The sequence below is a fragment of the Dermatophagoides farinae genome, chromosome 1 (genome assembly GCF_024713945.1).
Source record: "Dermatophagoides farinae isolate YC_2012a chromosome 1, ASM2471394v1, whole genome shotgun sequence".
Lineage (NCBI taxonomy): Eukaryota > Metazoa > Arthropoda > Arachnida > Sarcoptiformes > Pyroglyphidae > Dermatophagoides > Dermatophagoides farinae.
Genome location: NC_134677.1, coordinates 7,623,911 through 7,641,765, shown reverse-complemented (window position 1 = coordinate 7,641,765; position 17,855 = coordinate 7,623,911). Strand labels below are relative to the sequence as shown.

General features: G+C 29.3%; 6 protein-coding genes across 11 annotated transcripts in view; 5 read left to right on the top strand and 1 right to left on the bottom strand.

Annotated features, from left to right (window-relative positions):
* Nucleotides 1-17,855, top strand: part of nst (phosphoglucomutase 3-like protein nst) — a 47,479-nt gene that overhangs the window by 17,077 nt on the left and 12,547 nt on the right. The gene's annotated exons all lie outside the window — the stretch shown is intronic.
* Nucleotides 7,501-10,978, top strand: Cul3 (cullin 3). Of its 2 annotated transcripts, none has more exons than XM_047054980.2 (9): nucleotides 7,501-7,951; nucleotides 8,035-8,232; nucleotides 8,325-8,441; nucleotides 8,524-9,174; nucleotides 9,244-9,699; nucleotides 9,777-10,335; nucleotides 10,402-10,470; nucleotides 10,540-10,789; nucleotides 10,857-10,978. In XM_047054980.2, exons 1-9 carry the CDS (start codon nucleotides 7,898-7,900, stop codon nucleotides 10,879-10,881), a joined length of 2,379 nt encoding a protein of 792 aa, XP_046910936.2. In that variant the 5' UTR covers nucleotides 7,501-7,897; the 3' UTR covers nucleotides 10,882-10,978. The 2 variants fall into 2 exon arrangements, with proteins under 2 accessions (XP_046910936.2, XP_075588812.1); XM_075732697.1 differs by having other exon boundaries at nucleotides 7,506-7,951; nucleotides 8,035-8,237; nucleotides 8,330-8,441.
* viaf (viral IAP-associated factor) lies at nucleotides 10,879-12,002 on the bottom strand. Its single transcript, XM_047054984.2, has 4 exons — nucleotides 11,837-12,002; nucleotides 11,445-11,770; nucleotides 11,166-11,374; nucleotides 10,879-11,110 (listed from the first exon to the last, which is right to left on the bottom strand). Exons 1-4 carry the CDS (start codon nucleotides 11,837-11,839, stop codon nucleotides 10,989-10,991), a joined length of 660 nt encoding a protein of 219 aa, XP_046910940.1. The 5' UTR covers nucleotides 11,840-12,002; the 3' UTR covers nucleotides 10,879-10,988.
* On the top strand, nucleotides 12,053-15,775 carry LOC124492170 (uncharacterized). 3 transcript variants are annotated; one of them, XM_047054983.2, is made up of 10 exons: nucleotides 12,053-12,604; nucleotides 12,690-12,874; nucleotides 13,162-13,235; nucleotides 13,295-13,422; nucleotides 13,482-13,707; nucleotides 13,767-13,828; nucleotides 13,895-14,148; nucleotides 14,207-14,490; nucleotides 14,554-14,620; nucleotides 14,694-15,775. In XM_047054983.2, the coding sequence occupies exons 4-10, from the start codon at nucleotides 13,322-13,324 to the stop codon at nucleotides 14,744-14,746; spliced, it is 1,047 nt and encodes a 348-aa protein (XP_046910939.1). In that variant the 5' UTR covers nucleotides 12,053-12,604; nucleotides 12,690-12,874; nucleotides 13,162-13,235; nucleotides 13,295-13,321; the 3' UTR covers nucleotides 14,747-15,775. The 3 variants fall into 3 exon arrangements, with proteins under 3 accessions (XP_046910939.1, XP_075588875.1, XP_046910938.1); XM_075732760.1 differs by having other exon boundaries at nucleotides 12,074-12,604; nucleotides 13,162-13,422; XM_047054982.2 differs by lacking the exons at nucleotides 12,053-12,604; nucleotides 12,690-12,874 and adding an exon at nucleotides 12,947-13,068 and having other exon boundaries at nucleotides 13,147-13,235.
* Nucleotides 15,042-15,775, top strand: LOC124491863 (uncharacterized). Its single transcript, XM_075732774.1, has one exon. The coding sequence runs from the start codon at nucleotides 15,042-15,044 to the stop codon at nucleotides 15,753-15,755; it is 714 nt and encodes a 237-aa protein (XP_075588889.1). The 3' UTR covers nucleotides 15,756-15,775.
* Nucleotides 16,011-17,766, top strand: LOC124492166 (soma ferritin). 3 transcript variants are annotated; one of them, XM_047054977.2, is made up of 5 exons: nucleotides 16,011-16,121; nucleotides 16,668-16,773; nucleotides 16,848-17,137; nucleotides 17,198-17,326; nucleotides 17,403-17,766. In XM_047054977.2, exons 2-5 carry the CDS (start codon nucleotides 16,707-16,709, stop codon nucleotides 17,571-17,573), a joined length of 657 nt encoding a protein of 218 aa, XP_046910933.1. In that variant the 5' UTR covers nucleotides 16,011-16,121; nucleotides 16,668-16,706; the 3' UTR covers nucleotides 17,574-17,766. The 3 variants fall into 3 exon arrangements, with proteins under 3 accessions (XP_046910933.1, XP_075588911.1, XP_046910932.1); XM_075732796.1 differs by lacking the exon at nucleotides 16,011-16,121 and adding an exon at nucleotides 16,270-16,497; XM_047054976.2 differs by lacking the exon at nucleotides 16,011-16,121 and adding an exon at nucleotides 16,279-16,501.

Here is a 17,855-nt window from a genome sequence, read left to right as displayed (position 1 = left end):
ATTTAGTATGGTTAGAACTTAATGCTGATGATGATGATTGGTGAACCCAAAACACATCAATCTATAAAATTACATTATACAAATCAATATTTTGACACTAGAAAATGTATTTGATTACATAAACAATGAAGAAAAAAAAACACACCACAAATGGGATACATTCTCGGAATGAATTCTATTGTGTTAATGGATCTCTCATCTCATTATATAATGGTCAACCATAGCAACTTGTATATTGTTTTTGGATTGTACATTTCATGGCAAACCAAAAACAAAAACAAAACACAAAACACAGCAAGGTTCCAGAAACCATGCGATCCAATTTTTTTTCCATCATGGACCTCTTATGTGGTCCAAATCATCATCATCATCATTTTAATAATCATTATTAAACGAAACAAAAAAAAAAATTTACATTTGGAAACGAAAAATGTCAAATCAGACTAATTACTTTCGGTTGGAATAATCGAGTATAATGTATTCGATTTATATTCATCAAAAAAAAATGAAAATGGTTTTGTTTGAAACAAAAGAAAACTGAACAATTATTATTTCGGTTGGATCGCAATATATTTTCTGTGACTTGTCATTTTATTCATACAAAGAATAATGGAAATAATGAGTTTTTGAGTATTATATTCATCTCATTAATTGTAAAGAATTTTTCGAATTCTGAGAATGATGATCATCGCCAGAATCATTGTAAATGTCATGCGAATGTCTTAAGGATTTTTTTTTTGTTAACTTTTCACACACACACACACACGCACAATGAAGATGTGAATGATTTTCACAGTAAATCACACAAGTGCCTTCACTAATAAATAATCATACAGCTTAGTTATATCGATATTAGTTTGGTTTTTGTTTTGGTTGAATGATTTTGTTGTCACCAGCGACAAAAGAAAAAAAAAACAAAAATATGTGTGTCGTGTGAGTGACAATTCTGACTTTATTATGTGTGGTGTGTGTGTGTGTGTGTGTGTGTGTTTAAAATGGGTCGATCATCATCATCATCATCATCATTATAATGGCAACAACAATCCATGGATCAGACCGAATCCAAGATCATTTATCATCAGACAAAAAAAAGGCAACAAAAACAATTACAATTTTCCTTTTCGTTGCAATATTGCTGCTGCTGGTGGTGGCGGTGGTGGTTTTAATATACAGAATTTTTTTTCTTTTCAAAATAAAACCAAACCAAATCAAACCACAATGATCCACGACAACAACAACAACAACAACATTATTATTATTTTATCAAAACGAAATTCTAAAGAAAAAAGAAAAAAAAATTGAATCAAAAATCATAAACATTTACGAGGCGCGTGCGTGCATCAATTTCGATTCAATTCACATCACATCACATCATTATTATTATTATTGTCTGATGATTCTATTGTCACATGGATGCATGCATACAGCACACATCGTAATTTTCAACAACAAAATGATCCAGATTTTCAATTCAATTCTGTTTTTTTTTCCTGCCATAATTGAAACAAATTATTGACTAGTATATACAATATGTGTGGTTTGTGGGAGAGTGAAAAAAATTCTGGTTTGAAATATAGAAATTAAAATGTGAATGAATGAATGAATAAAAAAAATAAAAATTGCCTAAAATTCAAGGAATGATCATTAATTCATTCATTTTCATTCTCATTACTGGTTCTCAGTGTACAGGCCTAGCCCAATGCAGAATATTTCGATGGTCGTCGTTACATATGTGATGATAAATGCATCCATACAAGATGTTGAGATGTGAAATGAAATTGAAAGAACGAAAATGAAAATGAAAATAAGCTAAAACATTGACATACAAACAACGTCAATGTGTAATTTATTCAAACCAATCATAATGAAATGTATGAATGAATGATCAACGAAAGAGAAAGAGAAATTTTTTTTTTTCAAATTCTTTTGAATGAAATTGATTTTTTTTTCTCTCCAGAAAAAAAAATAAACGAAGCTTAAGGCAAGTGGGTGTGTGTGCGTGTGTGATTTTATATTAATGATGATGATATTCTTCAATTAAAATTCATGTACGTTGTTTGTGTGTTGTGTTGTTGTATTATTCGATCGAAATTTTGAATCTAAATCTAGATACGATAAATAAATGGAATAATTTTGAATTTTCATTTTCATACATCCAAAAATGTATGTATGTATCTCATCATCATCAATTTACAATATACATCCTCGTCTTCATCTTTTATGAATTTGTGTCTTCTTCGTCATCATCATTGAGGATTATGACGAAGATGATGATGATGATGACACAGCATGATGTCCGGAAAATTAAACTTTGTGAAATATAATAGATTTTTCAGTCTCTAAAAAAAAAAAAAATATATGTCGATTATATGCATCCATTTTTTTCGGGAGTGGGGGGGAGGCGAAAACGTTACAATTCATTACAATAAAACAAAAAGAAAAATATATTTCAACAACAACAAAAATTCATTCACATAATGATGATGGAATATAGGAAAAAATTTTCATCGAATTTCAATCAATTTGATTCATTCAAAAAATTATTTATTAATTGATCCATTGTATTGTCAATAATAAAAAAAAATTGTCAACCAAACAACTAACGACATATTTAATAATCGAAAATGTAAAATCACAGTGATTAATCAACTATAACTAACCAAACAACAAGATTGATGATGACATTAACCACACATACACACACACACACACACACACACACACAAGGGCATCAAATATTTGACACAAATTCATTTTGTTTGCTTTGTTTTTTTTGTTGTTGTTGTTGGAGGGGGAAGGGAGAGTAACCCCTCACAAATATATTAATAATTTCTATGTTTTCAAAATCATTATCATTATGAATTTGGGCAAATGTCTGTGTGTGTGTGTGTGTGTGTGTGTGGGTACGTGTGTACGTGTGCATGGCTCCTATTTATATTCAATTAGCGAATAAAGTTTTAATTTTTTTTTTTTAATATAAAAATCTTTGATGATAAATCCTCTTTCTCTAAATGGATTTCAGGATGATAATTTTTACTATTTGACTGTGAAACAATAAGCTGATCGAGGATTTTGACTTTTGATTACTTTTGTGCTGGTGGTTTTTTTTTCTTCTTTTGTGTGTTTGTGTTGCACGTGTCTTTTTTTTTTTAGTTTTGTTCTCTCCATTTAATCAAGTTATATATACGAAATTATTATTATAATATATACCAAACGCGATTTACATGCCAAGCGACCATCACAGTCATATTTCGTGACTTGGATTGTTGCTGTTGGTTGTTTGGTTGTAATTTATAACTGAAAAACGCTGTCATCGATCGTTCTTTCTCTCGATGTGTGTGTGTGTGTCTCGATCCAGCACATTTAAGATAAATAAATATATTAGCTACATATATTAATAATACCAAACAACAACAAAAGTGCCAATGACAGACTAGCCTTTTTAGTAGTATAGTAATAGGTTAGTTGAAGTTAATATTGCTGGAATACTGATGCTCAACGATCCTTGGAAAAAAAAAAAAGTTCATGAATGAAATAGACCCAAAAAATCAAATATTAGACCCACCAATGGATGGATTATATATGAATGTATATAAACATTGATTCTTGATGCTCATTTTCAGTGATGATGTTGTTCTCAAACACACACACACACACACAAACGAAACACATTTTAATCTCATTTCCGTACCAGAAAGAAGAGAGAGAGAGAGAGAGAGAAGGTCGTATCGGTTATTGAATAGAACCGAAATCAGAATCAAAAAAAAAAAATATAGTGACTCGTTCAGTTGAATTTATAAGATCAGCGGAAAAAAAACGGGAAATACAAAAATCAAACCCAAAATGACGAAAACGATCAAATTGGCAACTTTTTAATATCTCACCACATCACACACACACACACACACAAGTCATTTGAATCAATCTGTTTTCTGGATGTTGAAAGAAAGCGAGAAAAAAAAATCCAATAAAACATTCATAAATGACATCAATGAATGAATGAATGAATAATCTATTGGGATATAAGTAGATAGAATTTAATAAAATGTAAATTTGACTTTATTGCAATCAACACACTAGTCGTGCACACACACACACACACAATTTGACAATCAATTTAAAAATAACAGCGTAGATCCGTTATAATCAACACAGGATTGATTGTTTATTTAATAAATATCAAACAACAAGAGATTCTAGAGATTTTTTTTTTGTTGTTGTCGTCGACAAATTAGAAATCAAAAAAAATAATAACCGTACCGTTTTAATATTTATAATCACAAACACATCATAGATTGGATGTTGGCGGGAAAAAAATTGGGAAAAAAATCAAATGGTTATAGCCACTATATATATATTAATAGATAGAATGTAGCTTTTTTTCAATATTTACTCATTTCATTTCACCTTTTTATTTGTTAACTAATCCTCAAATAATTTCATTTTGATATCTGTGTGTATATCTGTTTATTAGTCATCAGATAGAATATGGATGGATAGAAAAGTAAATTTTTTGCATCCTGTTTTGAGTGAATGTAAAAAAAAAATGGTCATCGCCTTTGTTCATCAAAATCGAAATTCATTCATCCATTGAATTGATTTTTCAAACAACAGAAAATTTTTTTTTATTTTATTTTATAAATTCTCATTCTATATACACATGATGATGATGATGATGATGATGACTCGATATAGTATGGAATATGGATGATGATGATGATGATGATGATGGGTGATTGAATCGTAAATAAAAATAAAAATGGACACGTACCGTGCTTACAATATAGTCTATTTATATTAACGAAAAAAAAAAAATCTAAAAAGCCGGATCTAATGTCAAATCTCTCTCTCTCTCTCCCATTCTGTATTGAAACTATGAAATGTACAAATGTCCATTGTGTTAATAAATGAAATGAAATGTATAATGTAGCCAAAATGTGTGATATGATGATGTGATGGATTGAAATTTTGGTGTTAATCAACAACAACAACAACAACGGACAATACACACAGTAAGTGGTCTAAAATCGACATTGATCCATTTGATTATATATTTGAATGATATATATAAATGTATCCAGTACACAAAATGGATAATATTGATGATATAAACAAATATATACAAACGGACCAATAAATTTTAGTTGATTAGTCGATTTGTGGTAAACAATTGATACACACACACACACACACACACACACACACGCCCACCATATATATATCAGTTTTATTTCCAGAAAGAAAATTGTTTAGAATCAAAAAAAAAAAGACCATTGACTATTTCGACACCAGAATCTCATTTCTCTATTCATTTTTTTTATAGAATATCAATTCTTGAATGAAAACCAAAACAAAACAAAAAAAAAAAGAAATTCTCACATAACACCAAAGCTTTAATAAAATATCACTATGGTTTTTTTCTTTCTCATTCTCCACCCACATGAACAACTTTTTTTTGTTACCAAAATAAAAAAAAATAATAGGCAAAAATATTAGACAATGAAATGCAACAACAACAGGAAAAAAAACCATTTGCAGCCAAAAACAAAAGCCAACCACCATCATTCAGTCAAATGAAAAACAAAATTTAAAAAAAAAAAAATGTTGCTATATATCATCTTCATGCATATAAACACACACACACACACACACACACATACACAGTGACTTTCAAAATTGCAAATTTTTTTTTGTGGGAGAGAGAGAGAGAGAATATGAATGAAACGAAACGAAACGAAACGAAATGAAATGAAATGAAAACAAAAATGATTGATGAGGATCAAGCTTCACAAAGTCATATATATCTACATGGAGAATATTATTATTCGTCATCATCATCATCATCATCATCATCATCATTCGGTTTGGTTGTTGGTTGAAGAAAGAAACAAAAAAAAAAATCAAAAAATAACTATAGAAGCGTGTGTGTGTGTGTGTGGAAAAAAAAGACAATTGTGCTAAACAATATTTTTAAACAAGAGAAATGAGAAAAATGATTTAAAAATGAAATGAATTAAAAAAAATAAATGAATGAATGAATGAATGAACGCTAAACAATCATCAAGAAAATGAAGAGACCATTGGCTTATGTATGAATGAAAATAAATGAATGAATGAATGAATGAAACAAAAGAGAAAAAAAAGACGAAATGAAAATTAGTCATGAATAATCAGGACCAGGCAGAATGGTGGTTGACGGTTTTATTAATTTCCATTTTTTTTTTTTTTTTTTTTTTGGTCTTCTGTTTCTTCATTATCATCACTGTTCCAGTAATGGTCCAGGAAAACACTAAATTCAATGGGGGGGATCATAATGATAATTTATAACTTTTTTTACCTTTTACTTTTGTTGTATAGTTGATGATAATTCGAAGGTGAAATAAAACGCGATCGATCGATCGATCGATTGGGTATCATGGGTAATTTCATTGTTGTTCACTTGATGATTATTACTATTTCGACAACCATATGATTGATTTATATTTTTCCAATTTCTTGCCCTTAACATTCGAATTCCTATCTTTCTTTCTCTCTCTCTTCCTTCGAGATATGATTCGATTGTCATCATCATTATTAATTCATTGTATTGTGATTATAAAGTTATCCTGTGCAAGTGTGTCCAATTCTTGGCCATTCGTAATTGGAATATTTTCCTTTCATGTCGATTGATGGATGAATACGAAGGCGGCGTAAAATTGAATAAATCCAAATTTTTTTTAAGATCAATTTAATTAGTGAGTGAGTGAGTGAGAGAAAAGGACATTAAGTTTTTGTACATTACAATTCATTTCGATTTAATGGTCAAAAAAAAGTAATCGATAATTCAATATTACATGTTTATAGCCGAAGAATCAATACATGATTTAGCACTTAATCACATTCATCATTCAATTAAATTATTTACCAACCACCAAGCGATAAAATAACAGTAAAATTCGTTCATTTCCATAATGATTGTTTTTATCCAAATTCAATCAAAACAAACGAATAAACGTGAATGGCGGATGGTGGACAAATTCTTGAATACCACCATCATCAGATGCAGATCATATCCATTGGTTCGAAACAAAAAAAAAATTATTAATTTCGAACAAATAAAAACCCAATGAAGTCATGATCGCCATCTGTTGATAGAGATTAGAGTGAATCTTGTATTTTTTTTTTTGCCCAGACCGAATGACAACGTCACATTTATAATGATGACCAACAACTGCACTGCGATTGCGTGAAACAAGCTCAATGTTGTTGGCCTTTATCATAACTCTCATGCATGCATGCATGCATCATGCACGATATTGAATTGAATGTCAATCTTTTCGTTTTTCCGTCGTCAATGTTCTTGAGATTTTTTTTTTTTTAATTTCAATTTTTGTTGCTACTACCTTTTGGAAATTATTCTCATATCCACTAACAAACGAGGTAGTAGTATGTATGTATGTATGTGTGTGTGTGTGTGTGTGTCCAAATACAGCCGTCTGTAATTCCTTTTTTTCGTTTTTTGCATTGTTGTTATTTTTTTCCTTCGTTTGTTTTGTTTTTTACTTTACCCGAGCACTCATTTTTTTTTTGTCTCCGGGTTTTTCTGTCATCTTTTTTTTTGCTACTTTTAAATGTGATAATCGATGATAATTTTTTTTTTATAACAATTCTCGATTATAATTAGATTGTATTTTGGACACCAAATTCTCGATTATAATTAGATTGTATTTTGGACACCAATTTGTACTTTCGTTTTTTTGGTGTGTGTTTTTTTTTTGTTTTGGTTTGATTCATCATCTGATTCTGATATTTGGTCACATCGATTATCATTTTGGTGATTGATTGAATTTAGTTTAGCTTTTCTTCTGTTTGCGTTTTTTTTTCTATCATATTTATATTCTTTTGATGATTGATTCGTATGATGAGCTTTAAGCAACAAAAAGACGTAAAAATGAGAATTCGATCTTTTCCTGTATGTATTTTGGAATTTTTGATCTAAAATTTAATTAATTAATTACTTTTTTCTCTTTGAAACAATAATAAATATGATGATAGACAACTATGGACGAAAAATTTGTCAACACTATTTGGATACGATTAAAGACGGCCATACAAGAGATACAGAAAAAGAATAACAGTGGATTAAGTTTTGAAGAATTATATCGTAATGCATATACATTGGTTCTACATAAATATGGTGAACGTCTTTACACTGGTCTTCGTGATGTAGTCAAAGAACATTTGGTTAGCCAGGTTCGGTTTTTTGTTTTGTTTTAACATTGGAATTTTTTTTTACCATAAATGAATTATATATTTTTATTTATTATTATTTGAAATTTATATAGATTAGAGTGGATGTTCTTAATGCACTTCCAAATAATAATTTTCTACAAGTTTTAAATCAAAAGTGGAATGACCATCAAATATCGATGACCATGATACGCGATATACTCATGTATATGGTAAGTGGCTGTTGTTGGATATGTTGAAATCATGATCATCATCATTAAAATTCAAATTTAATTCTTTTTTATCATTATTTAGGATCGTGTCTATGTCAATCAGAATAATGTTGACAATGTATATAATTTAGGTTTGATATTATTTCGAGATAATGTTGTTCGTTATGGACCTATTCGTGATCAGATACGTGAAACATTATTGGATCTAGTTATGAAAGAACGTAATGGTGAATTGATCGATCGATTGGCCGTAAAAAATACCTGTAATATGTTGATACATTTGGGTATTTCACATCGTACGGTTTATGAGGAAGATTTTGAAAAACATTTCCTACAACAATCTGCAGAATTTTATAAAGTTGAAAGTCAAAAATTTTTAGCTGAAAATAGTGCATCAGTATATATACGTAAAGTTGAACAACGTATCAACGAAGAAGCTGAACGTGCACGTCATTATCTGGATGCATCAACCGAAAGTGTCATTGTTAAAGTTGTGGAACAAGAATTGATTAGCCGACATATGAAAAACATTGTTGAAATGGAACATTCTGGTGTGGTACATATGTTGGAAAATCAAAAAGTTGAAGATTTAGCACGAATGTATAAACTTTTTAGCCGTGTTGATAATGGTCTTACCACAATAATTGCGGCTGTCAGTAATCATCTACGTCAAGAGGGAAAATCATCGGTCACTGATGATGGAAACAAAGAAGATCCTATTGCATTTGTTACTGTAATTTTTGAAAAAAAAATTTAAATTTTACTTTTTGAGATTAATTTTTCTTTTTTTTCTTTGGTTTAGGCTCTTCTCGATCTAAAGGATAAATATGACATATTTTTAAATTGTTCATTTTTCAATGACAAAGAATTTCTTAAGATGATTGGCAAAGATTTTGAACATTTTTTGAATCTAAATCCTAAATCACCGGAATATCTGTCATTATTTATTGATGATAAATTGAAAAAAGTTGTTAAAGGAATGGCCGATCATGAAATTGAACAAATTCTTGACAAAACAATGGTACTATTTCGATATATACAGGATAAGGATATCTTTGAACGTTATTATAAACAACATTTGGCTAAACGATTATTATTGAACAAAAGTTCATCGGATGATCTGGAAAAAAGTATGATTTCGAAACTTAAAACCGAATGTGGCTGCCAATTTACATCGAAATTGGAAGGAATGTTTAAAGATATATCATTATCAAATTCATTGAATGATGAATTCAAAAATCATGTTCTCAATCATAGAGTAAGCAATTTTTAACTTGACTTATTTTAACTATTCAATGTTGTAATTTTTTTTCTCTTTCCATTTCCATTCACTAGCTCAATCTTCAAGGTGTTGACCTTACTGTACGTGTTTTGACCACTGGTTTCTGGCCAACACAATCAAATTTTTTCCAATGCAATATTCCTATGATTCCTCGACAAGCTTTTAAACATTTTGATAATTTCTATCTGAACAAACATAATGGAAGAAAATTGACATTACAACCACAACTTGGTTGGGTTGATTTGAATGCCGAATTCTATACATCAGTGAAAAAATCTAACAATAATGATGAAATGAATAAGAATGTTGTGGCCAAATTGGACAATACTGTTTCATCATCGGCACCAAATGCAAATGTAAACAATGGATTATCATCATCATCATCATCATCGACACAATGTACAATAAAGCCACGAAAACATATACTGAATGTATCAACCTATCAGATGGCCGTTTTAATGTTATTTAATAATCGTCGTAAATTAACATATGAAGATATTAAAAATGAAACTGAAATTCCACCAAAAGATCTTATTCGTGCTCTACAATCATTGGCAGTTGGTAAATCATCGCAACGTGTCCTGTTGAAAAATCCAAAGACAAAAGAAATTGGTAATTATATCGCGATAACTAATTTAAATGAATTTTTCTTATTAATCAATAATTATGATCATGTAGAGCCCAATCATGAATTTGAAGTGAATGATTCATTTACATCGAAATTTTTCCGAGTCAGAATTCATTCAAGTAAGAGGGTTATCTGTTTACTTGTATAAAATTGATTTATATAAATTTTGTATCCACATTATTGTACAGTATTGGCGAAAGGTGAATCCGAACCAGAACGACGTGAAACACGATCAAAAATTGATGAAGATCGTAAACACGAAATTGAGGCTGCTATCGTCCGTATAATGAAAGCTAGAAAGAAATTATGTTTTGCTAATATTGTTGCCGAAGTAACTGAACAATTGAAATCACGATTCATTCCAGATCCACAATCAATTAGGAAACGAATCGATGGCTTAATAGATCGTGAATATTTGGCCAAAACACCAGATGATAAGTACGTATATCGAATTTATATTATAATCACGTGTCTTTAATTTCATCTTTTTTTTGTTCTTAAACAGAAGAGTATACACATATGTGGCGTGAATATTATATTTTTAATTGATTGATAAAATTTAGAAAATCAATTTGTATTTTTATCATTTTTTAAAGGAAAAAATAAATAAAAAAAATTTCAATTGTATTTTTTTTTTCTAATCCGAATCTTCTGAATCATATTTTTGATAAAATTTTCTTGATGCATACATTTGTTTACGGGGATCTTCTTCTAATGTTGTTTTTATAGCACCAGTTTTGGCTACAATCCATTCAACTTCTGTAATGTTGGAAAAAATCAAATCAATTGATTCATCATTAAAAAATTCATTTACCTTCTTTGGTGATCGATTCCATGCCAAATACAATCGGTCCAATTAATTGTTTGACTAGTTGACCATTTAAGTAGACAAAAACGGCTGGTAAATTATCATCCGGAAAATTTGGTATACATTGTGTGGCTATACTTTTTAGAAATTTTGTTTCGATAAATTTTGATGCCAATTCTTTGAATATATCTTGTAGTTGTCGACATAATGGATGCCTATCAAATAAATAAAATTGGTTGTAATTAAATGCTGAATTCGATGAATGATATAGTAGTGAAAAAATACCCTTGACGATATAATAAAAGTACAACCCATATACCATCACCAGCTTTATTCACTTCTTGAATATAATCAGCACCGGTTATTTCCAAAACTTCACCAAAACATTTTTTCGATGCTTGTAGTTGCATTTCCATAACACGTTTATTACGATAATTTCGTATAAAATCATCATCATCTTCATGTTCATCAAGCCATTCTAATTCATCATCACTATTGGATGGTTCATATTTTTTCGTTTCAACAATTGGTTCCGGTTCAATTTCTTCTACTTTTGGTTCATCTTTAATAATACCATATTTTTTCAATGCATCAGTCCATTCAGTATCTTCCTATGGATATTAAAATAAAAACAAAACAAATTCAATCAAATTTTCCAACAACAGAATTTTGCATACCATTTTATTTAAGAATTTAAGAAATGAACGAATAAAAATGTGTTCACACCGAAACGAAACAGAAAGGCGTTGTTTAAGAATTCTTGTAAAAACAAGGAAATAATCTTAAAAAAAATCGCTAAAAATAGAATATGTTTCACTCTCATGGCAAAAAAATATCGATTCTATCGCGATTGGCCATAACATAATTAACAGGGTGTGTGTTTTTATGCATGCATTTACAACACACGGTTCTGATCGAATGTTTGTCTATCTGTTTATCATGATTCATATATTGGCGCCATCAATTAATCAATAAAAAAAAATTCGCAACCTTTTAATTGCAATATATTTTTGGCATCACATCTTTTTTTTTAATTTTGTCTTGATTAATTTCTAAATTCAGTCTTTTTTAATGATCATTAAAATGAATACGATTATAAATACCGCCACCATAATCATCATGATGATGAATAAATGGGGTCAGTTTAATTATGTTTTCAAAATAAAAAAAAAATCGCATTTTGCTCAATAAAAATCCCATTTCCCTTTCGTCGCGAATGGCTCACTTTCACTTGACCATTCCATTTTATTTTATTCTGATGATGATAAGAAAAGTCTGTAATTGAACACCTAATAAAATGAAGAAAAAAGTCTTTTTTTCGCATCAATCACGAAAACAACAATTATTTTCAATACGAAAAAAAAGAGACGACGTATCAAACAAACAAGTTGTGGATTTTCATCGAAATTATTGGATCGTGAAAAGAAAAACAGACAGACACGCACGTAAGTAACATGGATTTGATTTTCATTTATCATGGACCATGAGAAAATGTGAAACATTTATTTTTTCTCATTTCTTAAATTTCAGGAGATCTCTCTCTCTCTTTTTGTTGTGAATCACTTTCTCTTTGATAATTTTTTCTCACATTAAAATAATGTCATAGCATTTCGTGTTTGATTTCATTTGAGCCATTTTTATCGTCATCTTCATCGTCTTTGTTGTTGTTGTTGTTGTTGATATCTGTTCATCGTCATCATCAATAATAAGCCAAAGTAAGACCGAATATTGTTGTCACCAGTAAACTTTATTTTATTTGTAATTTTTGACATTTTTTTTCTCATCATTTAATTTTTCTTTCATATTCAAACACACACACAACTATTATTATCATCCATCTCTTTTCACATTTATTGTTTCGTATACGAATGGATTGTGTTTTTTGTTTCTTTCATTCATTCTACACCAAGTATGTCTATCTTTCTATTTGTTTGATTTCATTGATTGACTTTAGTTTTTTTTTTGAATTTTTTCCGTCTTTATATAGTTATCTAACCGACAGTTATTTAACCAGATGATGATGATGATGATGAATGACCGAAAATCATCCTTTTTTGTTATAAAAGGATAGTAAATGTAAATATCAATCATTTTAATATCTGGTCAACTAATACTACATTTGCATTTCAACAAAGACAATAATTTGAAAAAAATCGACCCATATGATGATGAATCGCCATCGTACATTGACCAATAGTTTTCATGAACAATTGGATAATATAAAATCGACTAGCCTACCACAAATGAAACAGTTTATACAAAAGTAAGTCAAGTCAGATGTTTTTTTCTGAAAAAAAATAAAAAAATTTTTTTTTACAACAGAAGAATAGCTAAATGTAAAATTCCAACAATTAATCGTATGATGAAACGATCATTGATGACCGGTGGTTATTCATCATCGAAAACTCTTACCAAACATTCCGAAAGTGATTATGAATTTGGTTGGGGTTCCGATTTTGATGACGATGATAATGATGATGATTTTGACGATGAAATTGTGGATGATGAAGGAGTGTATGAAATCGAAAAATTAACAAATTCGAATCAGGTAAAGCGAACATTGATTTTTGACAATGATTCATACCCATGTCTTGAATGTGTTTGTAGGATGATTTACAATTCAATGAACAAAATGACAAAGAAATGTTCAAAACATCACCCATTTCAAGGTATCATATATATACGATTGATTATGATGGTTAATTTGTCAAAATGAAAATAATTTAATCAATTAGACATACAAGACGACCAATTTCGGATCCTCCACCACCACCATTACCAAAATGCCCACCTCCAGATTTATTGGAAGAGGCCATACTATTGAATTCAGCTACAAGTTCAAAAGATAATTTCTATGAAACATTATCGGCAAAGATGGACAATTGTTCACAAATCATTGACAATAGTGATTATCTAATGCCAAACATTCCATTAAGATCAAGTGATAAGATTAAACCTGGTTTTCGTTCTAGTCCAAATATTACATCGGGTAAAATGTTGAATAATCATTTTAAAAATTAATATATTAATAATAATTTATTAATTAGTGACAGATCGTCCATTACCACCGATACCGAGATATCAATACATTCAAAATGATGATATATTTAAAAATCATCCATGGTTTCTGGATATTGAACGTGATGAATCAGAAATCCTATTACGTAGATGTAATATTAATGGTGGATTTCTGGTACGAAAAAGTAAACGTGCCGGCATTTGTATGCCATACACATTGACATTATATTTTAATCATCGTATATTTCATTTAAATATTCGTATACGGCCTGATCAACAATTCGCATTAGGAACTGAAAAACTAAAAGAAAAGGTAAGAAAAAAAATTTCCATTTCATCAATTATCCATTATATTAATAATATAATAATTATTTAGACATTTCGAACGATAGCCGATTTAATTGAACATCATTATCATGAGCCAATTTATTTAACATCAAGAGGTAATGATCATTCTATCTTTCTTTCTATTCATTCTCTAATTCAATTCATTGTTTTCAATTAATGATATATCAGGAATGATTGCTGGCAAAACTACATTGATCTCGATGCCATTTGGTTACCAATAACATACGCTATAATACACTATACATTCATCGTTTCCGCTGTACATGCATGCATGTAATTATGATCATGGACGACGAAATGATAAAATTTCATTTGACAATTGTATATCATCATCATCATGAGCATTAATGACGACAATTTATATTCACATTTGCTATATATTCAATTTCCTTTTTAAAAAAAAATATATACTAAGCAACAACAAAGTTTAGTACATCCAACCCAATTTGTTGCAGTGCATTATTTAATAATCCCATCATAATTAAAGATGTGAACAAATATTCGAAGAAATCAAAGATGTCAAATAACAACCAAGAAACAATTACAAGCCAAATATATCATGTTCAAGTTATTGAAACAGATGCATCGATCCGTTGTGGCCTTAAACCATTCACCATATATCGTTTAATTATTGGATCAAATCAATTACAATTGAAAGCTGATCATAATAATAAGGATGATGATCGATTGAATGTATTGTTTGAATGGCCTTATAAATATGTAAGACGTTATGGTTATACAAGTAATAGTATATCATTTGAAGCCGGATCTAAATGTCAGACTGGTGAAGGATTATTTATATTTCGTAATAAAAAATCAAAAATTTTATACAATCAGATTACCAACAATATTGATAGGATAAAACGACAAAAGAAATCATCGTCGATGATTGCCGATGATGATTTGATTGTTGTTGTCAATGATGATGATAATAATAATAATAATAATGCAAAACGACAACAACAATGTTCATCATCATCATCATCATTATCAAACCATCTTTTGCTGTGTCGGCAACAACGCCAAGACAAGAATAAACCGATAGTCTGCGAATCGTCAACAATCATCAATGATGATGATGATGATGATGATGAAAACGATCGGCAAAAATCAAATCTAATTGAACAGCAGCAACAACAACAACAACAACAACAACAAATACCTCATCTATTGATTAATGATTGTCCATATGCACAGGTCATTAAAAATGATCGAGGAAAAATTTTTTGAATAAAATTTAATTTCAATTTTAATTATATTAATATAATCTTTATTTTCTTTTTTTTCTGGTTTCAAAATGCATAATTCGAACGAAAAAAAAAGCGTCAGCATAACACAAACATAATGACACAACACAATTTTGATCCGATTTAGAATTAAGATTTGGCCATGATTCAAAAAACAATGATTTTTTTTCTTTTTTTTTGAAAAATTAATGCGTAATTAAAAAATCTAGAACAAAGAAAAGTAAAAAATAAACATTTTCAAGTTTCACATCTCTTTATGTGAAGCATGCTTCAATGTGTGATACATTTTTTGTGAGAGAAAATTTTTTTCTCCCATTTTCAAACATTTGAACTTTGAACTTTGAATCACGTAAGCAAAAAAAAAAAAAAAAAATAAAAATAAAATAATAAGTTATATTGACCGCATCAGCAGAAACGAAATTATGATGATGAGATCAACTAATCTAATCGAATCAATCGATCAAGCCAATTGAAGAAAAAAAAATGTGGCAATTTTTTTTTATCGCTGATCGAATTGAATTGATGTGATGAACAACATGTTTTAGTTGTTATTATCAAATTAAATTGTCAGTGTTGTTCGTGTCTATTCGTCGAACATGATGATGATAACATTTCATCGAAAAAAAAAAATTAACATGATAATCTATGTAGTATGATGGTGATAGTTGATCAATTTAAAATTGATTATGTTTAATTGATTGATTGGAAACCATATCCATTTTATTGTTGGTAATGGCGTTTGTTTGTCTTCAATGATAATGTTTCGGTTTTTTTTTCTTGGCTTCTACATCCATTATTATCGATTCGAATCATTTTTCATTTCACAGTCGCTATAACGCTGCCAAATTGAACAAAAAAAAAATAATTTTTTCTTTTTCTCATAATTTTTTTTTAGTTTTTAGTTTTTCGAATCTAGCCAGCCTCAAAAAATACAATGCGTTCCATTTTGCTTTCGTCGATATTTTTGCTCATATTTTCTGGTTCCTGTTTGGCCATTCTTGGTATGTATTTTTTTTTTAATTTTTCCATATCTGGTTTATGAATGAATTTTTATTTTTTTTCCCAATGATCATAGATGCATTCACAGATGGTTTGGATCTTGGAGGATATTCATTACCACGTAGTGTTAATAATTATGAACTTCATGATTCATGTTTAATTGAACTACGAAAACAGATGAATCTTGAAAAACATGCTAGTCTTGTCTATAAACAGATGGCATTTCATTTTGGTAGCGTAAAAATGGCCAGACCTGGATTTTCAAAAATTTTTGAACATCATTCCACTGAAGAACATGAACATTCGAATAAATTCATCAAATATATTGATTTACGTGGCGCTACAATCGGAAGTTTTAATATAACGGTAATATTTGATGATTCATGATCGTAAATTATCAACAATTTATCGAATCTACCGAAATAGATGCCACATAAAACATCATGGTCTAAAGCATTGGAAGCGGTTGAAGATGCAATCGAATTGGAACATTTTGTTACAAATGAAATTATCCGTATACATCGTATTGCCGAAAAAACCTGCAAAGATGTTCATGTAAATTGCTATTGATTTGTTGTTTTTTTTTTGGGTACAATTAATTAATCTATTTTTTTCAATAATTCAAATTTAGCTGATGAATTTTCTGGAAAATGATTTCATTGAAGAACAAATTTCATCGATTAATAAATTAATGAAATTGGCAACATTATTACGATCGGTTGGCGGTAACGATGGTGGTTATGGTGAATATCTTATTGATCGTGATTTCTTCAACGGCAAATTATCTTTAGACGAACTTTGAAGGACATGCAAAACGCCCATCGTATCATTCGATTGAGGTTTTTTTTGGTTCTTTTTAATAAATTTTTGTTTTCGGTTTTTTAGATCAATTGACCTTTATTAATAAAAAAAAAGAAAAATTATTGATTAATCGATTGATTTGACAATAAAAACTCACGACGATTCGTTTTTTGGGTCGTTGTTGTTGTTTCCAATTTTGTGATTACATAATGAATGAATGTTTTTTTCTTGGATCAACTATGTTAGACACCTAAGAACAGGAAAGAAAATCGATAAGAATCAA